The sequence below is a fragment of the Pelmatolapia mariae genome, linkage group LG14, assembly GCF_036321145.2.
Source record: "Pelmatolapia mariae isolate MD_Pm_ZW linkage group LG14, Pm_UMD_F_2, whole genome shotgun sequence".
In the NCBI taxonomy this organism is placed as follows: Eukaryota; Metazoa; Chordata; class Actinopteri; order Cichliformes; family Cichlidae; genus Pelmatolapia; species Pelmatolapia mariae.
In genome coordinates, this window is record NC_086239.1 from 866,680 (window position 1) to 886,463 (window position 19,784).

Consider the following 19,784-nt stretch of genomic DNA (forward strand, 5'->3'; position numbering starts at 1 on the left):
CTTTTACTTACAATCTGTGATTTTGACTTTTGGAAATTCTGATTTTAACTCTTCTAAATCCTTTTATATTACAACATCCTGTGTTTCTTGATGCCTCTGTTTATTGTAACTTTTAAATAAAATGATGGTGTGCACATCAGGAGCTCCTGTTAACCATGTAAACCTCAGACTTTCAGTGTACTCGGGGTCATGCCACCTGCAGAAATACTCTTAATGAATCTGCAGTGGTCACATTAGTGATGGGCAGGAGTATTACAGTGGGTGATTTTATGGAGTCGGAGAAAAGTCTTCTGTATCTGAATAAGACTAGAGATGAAGTAAGAGGACAGCTGCACAACCGGTGAATATCTTGGGACAGGATGTTGATGTGGTGGAAGAGTACATAGACCAACAACAGGCTAAACTCCGAGGAAGCTGAGGTGCTTCGGTCTGTGCAGCACAGTACAGGAGATTTTCTATCAGTCACTTGTGGCTAGTTCAGTATACTTTGCTGTGGTTTGCTGGGGGGGAAGCTGGTGAAGAGCACTGGATCATCTGAGCTCTGGTGAAGAGGATAATCCTGACCACCTTCTGCAATGCAATATAGCATTTTGGCTGAGGTCCATTTTCCCAGTAATGCCAGAAAAAAAGCAGAAATAATAATAATAATAATAAATCATTTGAACTGGTGTAAGAAGATAATAAAATGACTAACTAAACAAGATGACGACAACCATCATTATGGATGGACTGTAACATATGAACAGCCCCCAACACTCCTACACAGGAGAAAGATTGAACGGGAAGCAGAACAGATATTTTTTGGTCATCATTTGACTGACATTCAAAAAAGTTTCTCGTTATTTCTTTTAAACAGCTTTCATTTCAGACTTTGAATTTCTTCAGCGTGATAAAGCTCTACGGTCTGCTGAAACATTACATACCAACTGAAAGTCAAACTGAACTGTGGATAACGTGATTATGGTCATGCTGGTATTTTTGAACTATTATGATTTTCACATCATCCAAGCTCAGAATATAGAATAACAGGCGTTAAAACAGGATGTTGTTAAGTGGCTGGGTTCCTCCCTAACCACAGCTACTGAATATATTCTCATATGGCTGTCTTTGAAATATTTGAGTGGAGAAGTTATTCCAGCGTGGGAGGATTTTTACAGAACTTTGGAAAAGGTTTCGGTTTGTAAAACTTGCCTCACCCAACTTTTAAAAGCTACCAGGCCACCTAAAAGAATTCCACACATCTGTGGTGAGTTTTAGTGTCATACAGCCTAAAAATGAGCTCTGGAGTATGGAAGCCCATTTCCGCCACAAAAAAAAAGAAAAAGGGATCCATAACTCGAAATTTCGAATTATTTTCTCGAAATTTCAAGTTATTTTCTTGAAATTTAGACTTATTAACTCGAAATTTTGAGAAAAGTAACTCAAATACTTTTCTCAAAATTTTGAGTTAATAACTTGAAATTTCGAGTTATGGATACTTGTTTTTTTGTTTGTTTTTTTAGTGGCGGAAACGGGCTTCCATACTGGAGATCTTACGTGAAATATTTTGTGAAATTTATGGGTCCTTATCGCTAATATTCACTCAACCGAAATTTCTATGTGTAGTTAATAATGCCACTTTCATATGTTTTTAGTGATGTTTTGTGGAGGGTCACTCACAGTACAAGAGAACAACGCATCGACATAAATGTGTTTATTTGACCATTTTATAGACAATTATCTCAAAGACAGCAGCGTCTGCCATGTTACTTACATGTCCAAGGTAAAAACTTTACAAAAATAAATAGCTTAAAAAGGAAGCTGTAATAATAGCATATTCCTTCACTGAAGGGATACAGGCCTAATCCTCCATCTCTTTTATAACATACTGTAAATTAACAACAGGAATGAAGAAATCAAATATACACACATGAGTCTGAAACATCTGTGAACATTTGCATATGATGCATGAACTAAAGGGAAAATGAATAAAATTACTGTTATTTTTTCATATACATGATAGATAATATGCTTATCACTTAACTTAGTAATAACACCTCCAAAATAAAATATTGCAGACTGGTTGTACTGCTGTTTTGCTCAACTACACTGTGATGCAAGTGGACATGGAACAAGGCTACGGTTACTTTACGGGGTCGAGTGGTATGGTCTGTCGTTGGGTTTTCTGATCACAAAGACCAGACATGATCGAGGCTAATACATGTGGGAAATGCCTAGCTTTTGATGTTGGCTCCAGCAACCAGTAAATATAATGAGAGCTATTGGTTTGCTCAACAATACTAACTCTCCAGATAAAACCATGACGTCCTCGTCACACGAATTTAACACAAATTACATTAACCCTAGAACACTATCGCTATAAATAGTAACACAATCACTAACGCCGGGTGATTTTTACCCGATATAATATGACCAACAAAAAGTACTTGTCATCAAAATATATCAAACACATGACAAATCAGAGTGGTCAGCTTTTACTTTCAACTGTGCCATGTCTAACAAAATGAAAAAAAGTGTCATGGGGGGATGCTAAAATAATGCTCCAAAATTCCAGAAAAATCTGGAATTCAAGAACAAAAAATTCCTAAAAAAAAAAAAAAATGACGCTGGAAAGCTGGTCTTTGATACACCCATTCCTGGGACATTTGAGACTTCCCTGGTGAAGGCACAATCTCCTCGACACACTAACGGCTGCAGGAGAGAGAAATCATGTAAATGTATTTGCTCGGGTGAAAATCACCCAGCGATAGTGTTCTAGGGTTAATGTGTGTTTGAAAAGACGAAGCAATCACAAGGGCCTCGATCGTACGTCCGTACCTTATTTAAGGGCAAGTGGCTCGATCAAAGCTCTATAGGGGCTTGATTCTGTGAATTACAGCTGGAGGTATATTTACACTGTGCTGGTGTCTGACAGCAGGTTTCATTGTTCTAGCCCCACCGAACTGCTGTTTATAGCAGACGGCCTCCAAAAACAATCTTTTAAGCTGGACTAAATTTCTCATTCTGGAGGAAACACACACACTGCACCTTCTCTTAGTAACTATACATAGCATCACATGTACATCCTGAGGTAGATTTCCATTGTTTCAATAGTGGTTGTCAAATGTCAACAGAATGACAAAGCAATATTCAGCTAAAAGCCTTTGATGTGATTTGATGCAACCAGTTGATAACATGGATGGATTATGAGGCAATGGGCCTTGGGATGTAGACGTTTAACCCCCCACCCACCACCACTGCCACTACTGCCACTCCTGCGTAACAACAAGACCCTCCAGATAGAAAGAGGCATACAAACATCTTGCAGGTGAAAAAGAATGGTCATAATTATCATTTCTTTGGTTTTGTGGATCGCTCTGTGTGTGTTTGTAGTCATACTGTCCCTGATCTAATGGACCCCAGCACTATTCTTGGTGCGTCCGCCTGTTCAGTAATCCATCCATTGTTCATAAGTGCACTATGACCATGAGTCCGCTGTGCTCGTGTTCTTCACAAGCAGTCCTGGTTGAAACATTCCCCAGACACCGGCTCTGGAATCTTTCTTGGATCGCACTGTTCTGCTTCAACAGTCTTCCCAGTGTAGTCTATGCAGAAAACGCTGCGGTGGCGCTCCCCCTGACCACAAGTTCGTGAGCAGGCAGACCAAGGTCCCATCTGCCATATGGGACAGGGCAGATCTGCACAGGGCCTGATGTCTATGGGCTTTAGGTCTTTGTCACACTGACTGGAGAGGAAGCCTTCGTCGTCCATGCATTCAACATTTCTCCTGGACCACCCAGATCCACAGGTCTTGGAGCACGGAGACCACTCGCCCAGCACCCATTCAGGCACGCCAAACGGATGAATCATATGCAAAGACAGGGACGAGCCCTTCTTCTCCTTGGGTTTGTTCAAAGTCACATCTTTAGGGATGAAAAAAGTATATTTGACCTTGGGAGGGCTACCATCTCCTGCAGTGGCGAGGAGCTGGATGGTGATGGCCTCCTTGAGCTGCCTGAAGCTCTGGATCCTCTCTAGCGTCGTGGAAGAGCCGCTGTACTTCAGCACTGCGCCCAGCACCGGAATGTCCTGCTCAACCGTGGACACGGAGAAGTTACCATTAAGGATGTAACCGCCACTCTCTCTCTTTACAGCCAGGTAGTAGCCATCATGCTTGATTCCTCGGTGGCTCCGCTGCTTGATGTCAATGTTAGTAGCGCCAGTGGGAACTGTGACAATGTCACTGTATCCATAGCTGATGGAGAAGAAAAAGAACAGATAACAGTTTACTATAGAATATCTTATCTGTGTATTAATTAGAACTTCCAGGTGAAAGAAGATGAACTTGGTTTGAAACAGAAGAAGAGTGAAAGAAGCTGTGCTGACACTATAATCAACCTACCAACATGTATGAAACTACTAATCTTATCTAAACTATGTTGAATAGATCAGAAAAAGCATAAATAAAATGAGACAGATAATCAGAATACCACAAATGGCTGGGCCAAAAGTTATGAAGAACCTAAATTGATATTTGGGGTGAATATATTCTTGTGAATGGGCCTCAAGTACAACATAAGCAAGTAGAATTTTTTAAAAAGATTTGTATTATAATGGGCAAAATATGATCTAACAACACAATCAATAAATCAACTAATTAATTTGTCACAACTGCAGTAGAAGGAAAGACATCCATATATTTGTCTAAGCCTTTTTGTGCTTTATCATTTTTATTATCGCTGATCTGATCGGCTTACGTTGCTTTGTTCCACGAGCCTGTGATCTTTCTACAGGTGAGCCCACTTCCTCCACACACTCCACACTTGTCCACTCTCTTGTTGGATCCTATCACCTGGTCGCAGCCTGCCTTCACACACTGTCCTTGGACACACACAGATGTGGTGTCAGGGCCACAGGGGGTCCCGTCAATCACCTGCAGGGATGGAGCAAGCATTGGTGGGTCACTACACATGTCCCATTCAACTATATTTTGAATATAGTTCAACATCATGTCAGGGTGTTCATCAGTGGATGGAGGTCACGGTCATGATGTTGGAGCTGGTTATAACACTGGCTATGAAACAGAGCTGGGACTTCAGGAAAAACTACAATGAGTGAAGCTTTTCTAAAAACCACTACTCTGATTTTAAAAAACTGAACCAGTGCTTCAGACTACTGGCTTTCCTTTCATTGAGATTTGCTGTTGAGTGACGTTATTGTACCTTGGATTCGAACACCTTGAATTCACTGCTGCCCCGGGCCCTGCAGAACAGCTTGCACCTGTCTCTGGGAGAAACACCAGCGTACTTTGGTATCCACTGTTTCACGTTCCCGTTGTGGTCCAGGTAGTTGGGGCTGTTGTACTTCTCACACTGCTCCTCCCTGAAACTTTTACCTAACATGAAGAAACAATAAATTAAGATACTCTACCAAAACAATATTATTTGTATAATCCGAACACCTGATCAACTCTAGATTTGTATTTTTATATTCATTAGAGCAACGCAGAAAAATAGATGAACACCAGCAGAGTCTGGATCAGGCTGGTGGACAACAATTAATTATGTAGCATCAAAACATAAAACCTGATTAGAAAACACTATATGGACAAACGTACTGGGCCAGCTGCACATCACACCTACAGGAGCTCAGCCATGCTTGAAGCTTGCAGTTTTTGTGGCGATGGAGGATGCTTCATGGCCGAGTTGGGGAGATCTACAAGCTTCCATTTTGCAATATTCACGCTCACAGTTAATCTCGTGATATCTAGAAGGGAGGACATTTCATGAACTGACTTGTTGCAGTGGTGCCATCCTATTACAGCACCACACTGGAATTCAGCGAGCTCTTTAGAACGACCCATTCTTCTACTAATGTTTATAAAGGCAGGCTACACTGTTCAGTGCGTGACTGTAAAACACTCTGACTCAAAGATTAGGAGGCGTGGCCTGATGCATTGGTCCATATAGTGTGTTTTTGCAGTTCTATTATTAGTTACAGTGATACATTAGTGACTCCTCTGGTCTGCCCTCCGTGAATATGTTTCATTGGAGTCTTTAGTTTCATGTCTACAACATGAGTCTTAATTTGTAAATTAGTGTCCACACTAGTGTCAGAGTGTCACTGACATGTCCCTGCTGCATGGGTGGTCATTTCCGCACCCCCATCCCCCCATCCCTGCTTACAAGATGGCTCAAATCACAGCATCTACATCTGTCTTTTATATGCAGGCTGTGGGTCAGTCTAGAAAATGCTGTTTTTCGATTGAGCGTCCCCCTGTTGCCTCCAGTGCCGTCTCCCTGTCGGCCTGTGATTGTCTGAGTGCAAACAGCTGTTCTAGAGTCCGAGCAGATCTGTGCCAGCTGTGCCTCATCACAACAATCAAGCTCTCTACAAATATCCAACTCTGGTAACTCTGCCACTACCAGCCTGCTGCGTGCTTATGCAAGTTCTTATTTTGTTGTTACTCGTTACAGAATCCCGACCCTCGTCTCCTCTCGCCTGCGGCTCCATCTGTAATGTCTGCAGCATCAGACTTTTAGCTTCCAGCTCGCCACTTGTTTCCATCCCTGTGTTACCCCTTCCCCCATCCGAGCTCTGCTGCACAAGTCGGAATATCACAAGTTATAATCCAAGCCTGCTCTGCTGTCCCCGCTCATTATCTACAATGAATTGTCTTTTCTCTACAACTCTGTAGAGAAAAGACAGTTGAATGTCGCAAAAAAGCTGGAACGAGTCAAAACAGCAAAACTACAAAGTTGGATCTGCTGACATCAGTGGTCAGTAGATGTCTATAAGCACCTGTTTTGTTCTCCTGCTCATGATTTTACATAAAAATCTCCCAGACCTGCTGAAATGCAGTGTGGTTCAACAACACTGGCAGCACTTTGGCACAAAAGAGGTTCTAGATAGAACCAAGCTTAATGTGTTTTGTTGGGAGATTACACAGTTTCTTCCAGAGTTTGTGGAGTGGTTTGAACACGAGCTAATACGTAGTTTTTTGTTTAGTTTTTTTCTTCATAAAAATGTCCATCTGTTGCAAAGCTTAATTTTCATTTCTAAAGACATGGTGGAGCCTAGGGAAGAACACAGCACATTTCAGAGCAGGTTTAGAGAGTTTTTCTTAACGTTGCGATGTAGATCTTGGGCTTTGGCAGAGGCACTCGGGGATCACATCCTGTGGCCTAATGTTCCTGTGGCTTATGGCGAGGGTTGGGTTTGGAAAATGTGGCCAAAACATCATAAGGTGGGGTCAACGTGCGGTGGGGCCAACCCTCGCTCAAATATGCCAACACACCTAACATCTGGCCTGCATAAAGCGGATCTACAGTAGGTCTGTGGCGGCCAGACTCACCCCGGGTCAATGCTGCCAGTCAAGGCCAAATGTAGGACAATGGAAAGTGCAGATGTGGGACAAACATTTGTTGCTGTGTCTTATGTTTTCAGTAGGGGACAAACGATATAAGAAGCTGTTTCTTTGTTCATTTGAAAGTTGAAAGCTGTATTACGTTGACCCTCACCTTCATTGTTGTCACATGGCTGTATGTTGCAGGACTGGTACTGGACCCTCTGTCCTTCACAGTACTTCCCTCCATTCTGAGGCACTGGGTTAGTGCACTCCCTGTAGGAGAACTCCACCCCACCTCCACACGTCCTAGAGCACTGCTGCCACGGTCCCCACGAGCTCCAGCCGCCATCCACAACCATCTGCCGTAAAACACACAGGAAAAAAAGAGCAGAGTAGTTGGTTAGTGCTCTGAGCCAAAGGCAATGTCAGCTGTGCAGCCTAAACCACAGTCTGGGCTTCTGGGTTTGAGGCCGCACAGCGTGTTGGCATGCCGCGACTCGAGGCTAAATCTGTGTTGAAGTTCGGCACGCGCCTGCTGTCTGACTCTACCCACATTCCTGCCACATGTGTCACTCACTGCTAGTAGAACCTGCCATGCTCCAATTTTGTACGTTGAGTGAGTATGTGCGCATGTGCATGTGTGTTTGCTAGCAAGGTTGTTCTTTCCAGAAGTTTTATAAGCTTGAACCACATCCCAACGGCCAGCATGTCTGGATTCATAAACAGATGTGTATTCAGAACATAAGGAGAAGATATCAAGGCGACCGACCTTAAATAAGATGCTGAGATGTTCTTTGAGGAAATCTAAAAAGGTATCGTGAAGGATCTGCATTTCAACTCGCCAAAGTCAGACACAGCTCAGTTTATAATGCGTTCTCTGAGCCCTTTAATGTCTTTACTTCAACTTGAAATTGCAGCATTTATGAAAAAGAGTCAGGTCTCAGCTAATGCAACACTTTCTACAAACATGCAGAGTTTTGTATTATGGAAGCAGTGAGTTTAAGAAAGAACATTCTCCACCACAGGGAATATTTTGGCCTTGCTGACTCTCATCACTTGTCTATTGTTAGTGTATTAGCTTTGCTATCTGCTATCATCTCTCTGCTATCATTGTGGGTTTGAATCCACAGTTTGGGGCGGAGCTTGATGGTTCTTACCATATTTGCGTGGGCTCTCTGGGTATTCCAGCTTCCGCCCACACTCCAAAGACATGCAGTTAGTGCATTTATGTTAATTCATGTGAATGTGAATGGTGTCTGTACTAGTCCTGTAACAGACTATTTGGGCAGCGAACAAGTGGAACATCAGATTAAGAATAAACTGTGAGACAACTCGTGCATTATCCACAGCTTATCTAACGCAGCATGAGCAAAACCTCCAAAATGTGCTGAGGATGCCGGCCTCATTAGAGCTTTATGACTACAAACCTGATTACTCTGTTGAAAGGAAGTGACTCATCAGACACTTTGAACATTCTTTGGTGGTGAGCCAGTGAAATAAACAATGTCAGCATGCAACATGCAAGAAGATGGGAACAGGGTCCAAAGACTGTAAGGGTTACTGAAAAAACACGTGCTTCAGAAAAAAGCTTGGAAAACCAACGATTTTGACCCTCGTGTGAAAATCTTTGGTCTCAAAGCTGCACTGATATTTCTTTTCTTCCAAAAGCAATCGTGACCTTATGTTGTCGCCACGGCCACTACAAGCCTAATCACCTTATGGCCTTACAAGGATGGTGTGGCTCATGTGTTGGGAAACAGCTGAATGAACAAACATCAGCCTCACTTTTTTTTGTACCGACTGACGAGGGAAAAAACGGCACGGCGGCACAAAGGCAGCAGGTGCACTGATGTGAAACAGGCATGCAGGAGGTGCATTTCTGCACATCTACCTACAACCTGTGTCCCTTTCTTAGTTGTGTATCACGGTGAACTTATTTTTAAGGCTTCTCCACAGTACTTTGCAAGCATATCTTTCAATGTACACACTGATCATGTGTGAGCACTCAATAAGAGCTGCTAAGTCGGCAAGTTTGGATGCAGTATTTGTGTTGTGAGATAAAATTTCTGCTAGCAATACTTCCAATATTTGATCAATAATAAAATAAAAAGGTCAAACTTTAACCTCCTAGGACCTGGCGTCCACATATGTGGACATCACATTTTGGGTTATTTAGACCAAAATACTTAATTTTGCTCTACAAGGGCCTGATATCCACTTACGAGGACATTATACTGCTACTGTTCTACTGAAATTTTAAATGAATATCCTCATATGTGGATCTCATTTTTCTTAGAAACAAAAATTAGGTAAAAAAAAAAAAAAATCTGGTAATTCTTTATTTTTACATTCATTGGGTCCCAATCAGTCCAAATATCAAAGAGAAATTAAAAATGCATGCCGTGGAAGAGTTCGGGTCTTAGGAGGTTAAAATAAAAGACGTTGTGTGGGAGGGGCACTGACTCAGTGGTGAGAATTACACAGCTGATACCACGAGCTAATGCTGGTGTTCATAGCTGGTAGCTGAGATACTCCCGGTCCCTGTTCATGAAAGCAAAGGATTTTACTGCCATCAAATTTAATTTAGTAAGGTGTCTTTTAAAAAACAGGGAAAAAGACTTGGGCTTACCAGTGGCTTCATCGCCTCATAGACTGGCACGCAGACGCCATGCAGGCAGGTTCCATTGGCACTGCAGGGGGTGCCATCAGCCCAGGGCAGGCTCCCGTTCTTGGTAGAGCATTGCAGCGTCCCCTCCTCCTGACACCACAGCTGGCTGCAGATATCGCTGTCGGAGGTGTTGGGGCAGTGGACGAACTCCTCTCCAAAGATCTGCTGGCACTGCTGGTCCACGCTGTACTTGGAGCCTGGCAGCCCCTTTGGTAGAGGCATGGCGCTCTCTGGGACATCAAGCAGGCAGTCCCCTGTGGTTACAGTACAAAACAAGTCCGTATGAGGCCGATTATATCGGGGTTTGTGGAGATTGTGGTTCTCGCGGCACAGTGACAATCGTAAATATGCTGCGTGTGGCATGACAACAGTGGGAAAGTATTCAGTGCAAGCTGTGTCCTGACTATAAAACGGAATAATTTCACTTTAACTAATGTAGTGCATGTTTATAGGCAGCCTAATGCTCTGAATCTGGATGTCTGACAGGTAATCCAAATCTGATTGTTTTCCATTATTCCTCTAATGATCTTTATTGCATTCAATAAGCTTTTGTCTGGAGTTGTCAATGACATCTGCGGTTGGGAATGAACATTCTCAGCCACATGAGTTTTTGTTGGAAACATTTTCCAACTGATAAAGAACATATTTTGCTGACACCAGCTGTTGCTTTTGGCCGAGGAGGTGGGGAACAGGAAGAAGTCCATATTATGACTCAGTGGAAAAGAAGGTTCACTGACAGATCTAGCAAGGATACAAACAATACAAGATGCACAACAAGGCAGGGGGAGAGGGAGCAACAGAGGTAAGGCAAAAGAAAGAGAGCAGGATGTGGAAACCTCGGGCGAAATAAATTGAGCGTCCAACCCGTAATTTAAGGGGAGCGGCACGTTTAAGCAGGAAAGCCTCGGTTCACGAGAGGATGAGAGGAAGTGTATGTTTTATACATCTCTGAGTCAGTCCTAATAACAGAGTCACAGCGTGGCAGGCAGCCACACTGGCACAAGATATCGACATTAATGTCTGCGTTCGCTGTAGAGCAACAAGCTGCAGTGTGCCTCACCGTGCCCGTTGTCAAAGAATTCGGTAACGTAGAGCGCGCTGCAGGGCGACCAAGGCATGGTTTTGTTGAGGCTGACGAACAGAGGTGCCATCAGGTGATGACCTCCCAGATCCCCAAAGAGTCTCTCACACGTCTTGGAGTCATCATGAGGCATGCTCAACACATGACCTGCAGGAGGTGACAGTTTTTGTAGGTGCTTGAGAGAGTGTTTAGGAATGACTGAAAACTCTCGATCTAAGAAGCTTTTCCATAAAGCAGAGAATCGCGTCAGCCCACCCAATGTGACCTCACCGAGCTCGTGTGCAGCTGTGAAGGCAGCTTGCAGGCCGTTGTCCTCGATAACCGAGCAGCTTCTCTTGGGATCGCACATCGTCCCGACATCGGCCACGCCCAGCGTGTCGCAGCTCTTCTGACCGCAGATGTCCTGAAACACAAACACAGAACAAAAATGTCAGATTTGAATAAACTGAAAAACAGAGCTACTTTGTTTCTCCATAATTACATATTCATAGTTTCACTTTGGTGGCTTCTCCTTACATTCACACCAGCATCTCGGACGTTCTGGGCTTTTCAAATACAGGAGGGGAGCGGGTTCTCCAGATAAAGCTGGAACTCAGTGAAGTTCCATGAACTTCGAACTCCAGCAGGAAGAACGAATAAAAAGGACGATCGGTGCCACTCCGGTTTCTGCTGCAACGTTCAGAATTTGATGTAAACACCATGGAAGGATGGATCCGTCCTGCCTTGTGTTAGCAGTTTGTCCTATTACATCACCGGACCGGTGGGCATTAATTACCTGGGTATTTTTCTGACCACGTGCAGCCCTTTATGTGCACGTCTTCTGATGACCGCACACCACAAAGCTTCAGTTATATCAAACTGCTTTGTTGAACACAACAATGAGTTCACTGTACTCGGATCTCAGTTCAACAGAGCACCTTTGGGATGTTCTCGAATCGCAGACTCACATCACGGAAGTGTAGCAGACAAACCTGCAGCACTTGTGTGATGTTATCGTGTCAGTAACAACAAAATCTCTGAGGAATGTTTCCAGGAACGTTTTGAACATTTCTTTTTTGTACCACAAAGAATTAAAACAGTTCTAAAGACAAAAAGGGTCCAAAGTCAAACAAAGTGTCCCGTGAGCACAGTTGCCTTTAGTTTCTAGGTCAGCTGTTTGGTCACTTTAAACTTTCCGTTCTACTTTGAACCAACCTTTTAGCTGTTTCGTTTTTGCTAAATTGCTCATTTATTCTAGTCTATTTATAATTAATCACTGGTTCAACTTTTCATCAGTGGCTGCTTGTTACAATATTCAGTTCACAGGGTTTTTAGAATGAGCCTCTGGAGAGTGAAGCTAGCACAATCAGTCCTCTTACAGTAAAGGTATGTAAAGAAATCTCTATATAATGTGCATTATGCCAAAGTAAACGAAGCAGCAATTTTAAGATTGTTAAAAAGAGTGAGTGTGACGTGGAGCTGGGGGAAACCGAGTTTCATCCTCTGTGCAGTAAAAAGCCTGATTGTGTTGACCTGCTTGGACTCTGACTAGTTTTCATGCACACTCAGTAACAGCCTGAGGTGTTACAACCACCTCCTGTGTGGATATAGTTTGGTGGCTAGCTGCATATTGACTCCGCCCATCATAGCGAGTGCAGCTTTGCATAAAGTTGGAGCGTATGTACAGTATGTGACAAGAACCAGTATACACTGGAGGGAAGTGGCAGTGGCCAGCAAACTAAAGGTAATGGAACAGCTGCACTGCTGCTAAAACTGCGTTTCACTCAAACTAAATTAAAAGAGCGACTCAGAAAGATTCAAACTGAAACAGGCGACGTCCTAATATTTTATACATCCCAAATGTTTGCCTGATATCTTGTGGATATATGGCACTGCATGCTGGACTGTTAAAGACTTAAAGCCATTATTCTGTCAAATAGTAAATACAGTAAATATATTAGCAACCCTTGATGACTGTTATATAACCTTCACCATCTATTTAAAAAATCAAAAGCATGTTACTCAGTGTTTCCATCATTAAGCAAAAGCAAATAAATATCCGCAGCTGTCTGCAGCTGTAATGTGGGAGAAGTGACCGTGTGTTATATCAGACATCTTTCCTTATTTCTGTGTAGGATGGACAGATGCATCCACGGCCTCGCCTTCTCCAAAAAAAACACGAGGCGGGACCTTCTGTGATTGGAAAGACATCTGGAGTTGGAAACAGGGACTGAATGCAGCTCAGTCTGTGTTTGCACACCTTATTCCACAACAGCAAAAGATGCCTTTCATGCAGATGCAAGACTCGACGTATGGGTCAGAGCTCAAACCGCAATGTTGTACAAACACACACGCGGTGAGACCGCAAAGATGCATGAGTGAAATGTTTCCAATGCATGCAACCCGCCGCGAGCTTTGCGTTTTACGACAGCCAGCCGCAGCGTCAGTCTTCTCTTTTGACTGCGGCTTGCACGGCACGCATTTGCAACCCCGAGCAGGCCACATACTAAAGCTCGACCATTTTAAATGGCTTCATCTTGTCAGGCCTGATTTGTAGGGGCACTAAAGTTAGCTCATCCACGAGGAGCCTTCTGTCCTCTGCATTTCAAAGCGTATCTCTGCGGAAATGGAAAAACAAACAGAAACCCGGGTTTGCGTGAATGATGGTTTCCCCCAAAGTAAAGCCGCTTCAACAATCCAGCACAAGACAGCACAAAGCCATATGTTCTCTCCATTATTTCTCAGATCCGGGGTCAGATTTACACGCTAACGTCATTCTGTAGGCGGATAAATGCCAAGCCTGTCATCAAATCGAGCCGCAAACCAGGGCACTTAGCTATAAAAATTTAATAATAGAGAAGTTCCTCGCCTAATGTATTGTCTGCTAACACCTTGTCAACACGCACATACCAGATGGAAGAAGGCAGCCAAATACAGCAGAACAAGCCAATCGCAACTCAAACCCCGAGGACTTGTGAACTTATTTCCTGTCGAAGCATCCATAAAGAACAGTTTGTTTGCTTTGCTTTGACATTTCCCCAGCTTGGAAAAGATTACGGCTATTCCATCTCTGCAGTCTGGTTTCAGCATCCTTAATTGACAGCTCGAAAGTTTTTCTTTTCTATGGGTTGTTAAAAAAATAACGTATGACAACGGTTGGTTTAAAGCGAGGCACTGTTTCAGCTGGGAGTCCTCCAAATGTCACTACAGCTGCTCTAAAATGCACCTGTGTTACTGTGTGGCACTTTGGCTTAGATAATTGCTGGGCGGTTGGCTTTGCTGCCTGAGAAACCGCATTATGCTCCCACAGCTGGCCGGGCACTGAATTCCACCAGAGATTATTTTCGGACTCATTCTTGCTGGTTGTCTTCTGAACGGGAAACAAAATCTGCCAGAACGTGATGGTGAGAGGACCATCCTAATAATGCACTGTGAAGCACGTCAAAACCGCATTTTGAAGAAAAAGCTTGACTGCTGTAACCTATCGTGGTGACTGACTCTGTGTCAAGGTGTTTTTTGCTAGCACAGACACACACACACACACTACATCAACTGCTAAACACGTCCAGCTGAGGGCACATAACCTATTTTGTATCACACACGACGTGTTACTTCAAAGGATCCTAACATTAAACATGATGAAAGTTTCAAATAGTAACAAATTATCCATGTGAGGTCAAATCTCATCTGACCTTCTTACGCTTCAAACTATTTTTTTCTACTTTTGGATATGTATGATGTCACTGTGAGCAGAGATCCCTAATACGCTCATCTCTGTTACGCATCTGTTGCTGTGAGTGTACAAGCCCCACCCACTTGGTGGGTTTTATTTATGAAGAGCAGCCAATCAGAAGAAACTTAGCTTAAAAGGAGGGAGAGGGGCGCTGGGATGGCTGCCATAAACTTGTAGTTCATTTAATCGGTGAAAAAGCGTCGCACAGAATCCCATTACGACATAAAAACGACGCAGAACTGCTTTAATAATATAATGTAGCTGTAATAAATCCCCTTTAAAAGCATTAGCCTTAGCTCTGTTTTAGTCTCCACTGACTTTAGAGAATCATACATTAATTCTCCTTCTTAGCTGTTTTTAACTTCCTTTATTGCTTTGGTTGCTAGCAGGTGGCATACGGTGAGTTTATGTGAACATGAGAATCCACCTTCAGCAGTGGAGAGAAATACATGTACCTTTTACAGGACACAAAGGAATTTGTTCAATAAAACATTAAAAAAATAATATTTATTAGTGTGCATTTACATTTTTGCTTCATGACTAAATCACTTCCCATTGTTAAACCTTTCAATAAAACCTGAAATACTCCGGTGTTCCTCAAGGATCAGTTCTCAGGCCACTGCTGTTTGCAAATTATAACTTAATGAACACTTCACAGTAACTCTCAATTTTGCCTGTAGGTTTTAATTGTGTCTCAGTTACTAAATGGCTTAGTACTCATTTGCACAGTCCAGATGTCATCGCGCGATCTTAGAATCTCAATTGCATGATACTAAACAATCCCTTTATTCAGGGATAATGATGCAATTTCTCTGCCTCTCAACGACCTCTGAACTTGTGCAGTTAAAAGCTATAAAAAGTGTAGTTAATGACTTTTTGTTAAGATGTTCATCTTGTTTAAAAGATAAATGTTTAAAGCCTTATTTGCAGATGATGCTGTGTTTTATTTCAAAGACCTAAACAGCTTTAAATAAAACAAAAAATGAGAAAAATAACAAAATCAGATGTATGCTCGTCTGCTGGCTCCTCACCTCTCTAGTGAACAGCATGGCAGTGTCGTAGTGCTCGGGATGCCTCTGGCTTGGTGGATTGAAGCGCTGCTGCCAGGAGCAGAAGTTCCTCAGAGCCACACCTCCATTGCTGGAGACCTCCGGTCCAATTTCCTCGTCTTCCACCACCAGCATCTCCACCACCACCATGTTCACAGAGTTCTTTATGCTGGGGTGCTTATAAAGCTGGGCGGCCATGGACATGAGGGTGAGGATGTAGTGCTGTGGAGGAGAGGATATTTATGATTCAGCCTACAGATGTGTTCGGAGCCAGGCTGGCTGTCCCTCGCAAACTAAACATACACGTGATGGTAATGAGAATTTTTTTATGAAATCTTGACAAGAAAGCGTGTGCATGTGTGCGGTATATTACTCCAGGGGACTTTAATGATGTTTTATGTCTGCGGGACAAGCTTCATTATAAAATTTTGAAAAGATTGCAAACACATTTTTGCCTTTTCTTACTTACTAGATGTGCATGTGTAATCGTGTAGAGGGGCCAGTGTGTTGGTTAGCTCGGCTCTAACGTGCCGAGCCTCGTTTGATGCGTTCAAATGGAAAAGAGACTTTTTCCAAATGCAGTAATTGCACAAAAATAAAAGCATAAACACTATAAAGTACTACTCACTGAGCACATGTGTGCTCTACAATGGAAATTAAACTGGTTGATATGTGGAGCTGTCCTGGACTGTATGTTACTGCTGCAGCAAACAAAGAAAAGGAATGGATGCCAACATCATACAAGATGGCCAAAGCTGTAGGCATGTACATGTATTTGCACCTGTGGCCTGTAATCATTTTCCCCAAAGTTACTTGTCCCGTGACACAATCATAGGGCGACCGTGGCTCAGGGGATTGGGAAGCTCATCTGTAACCGGAAGGTTGCCGGTTTGATCCCCCTGCTCTCTCTGTCCTGGTCATTGTGTCCTTGAGCAAGACACTTCACCTACCGCCTACTGGTGTTGGCCAGAGGGGCCAATGGCGCGATATGGCAGCCTCGCTTCTGTCAGTCTGCCCCAGGGCAGCTGTGGCTACAACTGTAGCTGCCTCCACCAGTGTGTGAATGAATAGTGGAATTGTAAAGCGCTTTGGGTGCCTAGAAAAGCGCTATATAAATGCAATCCATTATTATTATTATTATCATTAAAGGAGGCGCGTCAGGGATTTCCACTGAGCTGCTCTGTCACCGTGTTTCAGAGCTGCCAAATCACAGACAGTGTGAGCAGCTTTGCCGTGATGTGTATTCTCGGTGAAATCATTTTTTCTAGGGTGGGTTGATAGTCCCACATTGAAAGTTTTTCCACATGTGCTGTGAGCACACCCACGGAACCACATGTTGATTTTTGCCTGGGGCAACCAAATCACTGAAACGGCCCCTATTTGTAGAAAACTGCATAAAAATAATAAGGAATGTGTGATTTGGGATGGAAAATCCACTGTGAGCCAAGTTTATCAGTGCAACCTTTCTCCTCACCTTGTGTCTGGTTGCCTGGGGAATACTATGGAGACTTTGGCAGCTGAGGAGTGACTTAAACACAAACAGATTAGAATTTGGCTGGTGCGGACTTTGGCACAGTCCTACTTATTACTGGTTCGGCTTTGGTTGGAACCAGGACTGATTTTAGATTGGAAGGAAGACGTAATAAACATTTAGTGCACTTTAAACACTGAAGGTTTTATGCGGGAGAGAAGGGCTGATTTAAAGAATCACGGAGTAAAGACAGAATGGAAAAGCTATTGTAAGCGCTGTGAGTCTTCCTGGTGATGCTGAGGCTTTGCTGCCAAATGGTGACCAAGTCCCTAGGAATGTGCTCTAGCATTTCTTGCATTTCTTTGGCCTGACATCTTTCTGTGAAAAACAGGGAGCTCATCGATTTCCTCCCAAGGTCCCTCACTGACAAAACATGTTTTATGTAGCCGGAGAGAAAAACATATGCCTGCCTTTATATTTTCGAGTGTGTGAATCCTGACTTTGCAGACAGGATGGGAAAATAAAAGGGGGCGGGGGGGGGGGGGGGGGGGGGGGGTAATGGAATGACGTCTACAACAGCGGCCTGTTTATGGAAGAGTCTAAACCAAGAAATTAAAGGCAAGCTTTGTTTGGGCGCCTAGTAAGTGTGTGCGTGCAGGAAAGAATGAGTTCATGGCGTCTGACCTTTATTTCATCTCCATAGAAGTGGGTCATGGTTGAGTCTGCTACCACCAGGGTCTCTATGAACCGTGGCGCGGAGACAAAGCGTCTCCGGCGTGGTTCCCTCCTTGCGTCACCGTCGCCGTGCGTAAACCTTTCCCCATTGTGCTGCTCCACGGCCGCGTGATCAAACGGGAGGGAAACACCGTTGCTCTCGTTGAATGTTCTCCTCCTGATGACGTGCGGCTCCTCGGCAGAGGCTGACCCGGGGCCGCCGTGGAGTTTGGGCTCAATCAAATACTCTTTGCCCTCCGTTACAAAGGAACCAAAGATGCCCGAGCACAGACTGACAGCCACGAGCGAGTTCTGATCTTGATCCACGTTCCCGGAGTAAAAGCAGCTCCTCAGGTGGCCCTCGCTCTCCTCTGACCTGTTCATAAGCTTCTGAGGGACGGCTCGGGCACCTGGAGCGCTGCGTAAAGTTCCAACGTCTCTGGCTTTGACGCGCTGGATGGTGAAGGAAGGCGCGATGAAGCTGGTGTCCGGGACGAGGTTTAGAGTAAAGTCTTTGCCAAACGCACTGAGGACAAACCTCGGCTGCTCCTCGCTTCTCTTCCAGAAGCGCCCGCTGGTTCTTGCGTTTATCCGAACAGGTACAACATCCTCTGATTCAAACGAAGAGGCAAGTGCCGCGTTGACTACGCACAGGAGCGAAAAGAGCAAACACGCAGTGGCACACATCGTCTGCAGTTGCAACGCGCTGAAGAGTGAATCAAAAATAAAGACTCTAACAAAGATGATGTCCTTTCTCTTCTGCAGTCGCAATAACGTCTCTACTGAAATGAAAGTGAGCTCCCAGTCAGAGTGTGCTGCTCAGCTTCGGCCAGCTATCATTCCCTGTTCTGCCGCTCACCAGCACCGCTGCAGTCTGGACATATCGGGGGTATTTATACTTTCCCTTCTTCTCTGGACACGAGGGGGTTTATTTTTGATATCCTCCGTTGCTGGAAATTCTCCTCCCACTCACACTTCATGAGAAACTCGAGGATAAAACGGGTCCAATGAGAATGGGCCGACACTCCCCCCTTCTGAAACAGCTTGACAACCGCGCTCCTATTATTAACCCAGCGTGCTGTATGGCAGCGACAGGACATCTATACTACGCATAGCTGGGAGTCCGCTACGCGAGTTATTTCGGAGGTGTGTGAGTGGCAGGCCCCCACAGGGCCCGGAGCCCCCCACCCCGCCCCTCTCCAAATCCGGCCTGCTTTATCCCCCGCACAAAAGAGCACCGCTGGACGAAGAAAGGCGCCGAGTTTCCTTGGAACTGACCCCGAACACTGGGAAACGTCTAATCGCGTTAGTGAAGATTTTGGATGAACGTTATTCTTCTCATATCTCCAATATGTGACGTTTGAAGAAGCTTCTTTTTAAATACTAAAATAAAGCAAGATTTTACACACAGTGAATAAAAAACTGCATTTGAACTGAATTTTAAACTAATCAAATAATCAAAAACAAATGCCAAAAAATTCCTGCACCCCAAACAGATGTACAGATCACGACATCTACCAGCAGATGGCGCCAAAGCACAAGGACCGAGCGTTTGTGCTCACTCTTCGTTAGACAGTAGGTGTCGCTGTTTGCCCAAAAATCAAGTTTCTGTTTTCACTTGTTCCCCTTTTTCTTTAGTAGAAGCTGGAGACGTACTCTGTAATGTTGGCCATTCAATAAAATTAGAGTCATTACTTTCATGATGGCCTCCTCAGTGGCAACACTTGATTCTAGGAGGGTTTTGGTCTTGTTCCCAAATCAA

The 19,784-nt window shown here is 43.9% G+C and overlaps 1 protein-coding gene across 1 annotated transcript; it reads right to left on the bottom strand.

The window, feature by feature from the left end:
* Positions 1-1,741: 1,741 nt before the first annotated feature.
* LOC134641375 (A disintegrin and metalloproteinase with thrombospondin motifs 8-like) lies at positions 1,742-19,391 on the bottom strand. The gene is made up of 9 exons (XM_063493771.1): positions 17,993-19,391; positions 15,820-16,059; positions 11,347-11,479; positions 11,056-11,223; positions 9,957-10,249; positions 7,500-7,686; positions 5,202-5,374; positions 4,737-4,912; positions 1,742-4,234 (listed from the first exon to the last, which is right to left on the bottom strand). The coding sequence occupies exons 1-9, from the start codon at positions 18,707-18,709 to the stop codon at positions 3,490-3,492; spliced, it is 2,832 nt and encodes a 943-aa protein (XP_063349841.1). The 5' UTR covers positions 18,710-19,391; the 3' UTR covers positions 1,742-3,489.
* Positions 19,392-19,784: the final 393 nt, after the last annotated feature.

Coding starts and splice junctions, on each gene's coding strand:
- LOC134641375 (XM_063493771.1), bottom strand. CDS start 18,709: ATGTGTGCCACTGCGTGTTTGCTCTTTTCGCTCCTGTGCGTAGTCAAC. Junction 11,224..11,346: donor CACAGCTGCACACGAGCTCG/GTGAGGTCACAT, acceptor CACCTCCTGCAG/GTCATGTGTTGAGCATGCCT. Junction 4,235..4,736: donor GGCTCGTGGAACAAAGCAAC/GTAAGCCGATCA, acceptor CTTCTCCATCAG/CTATGGATACAGTGACATTG.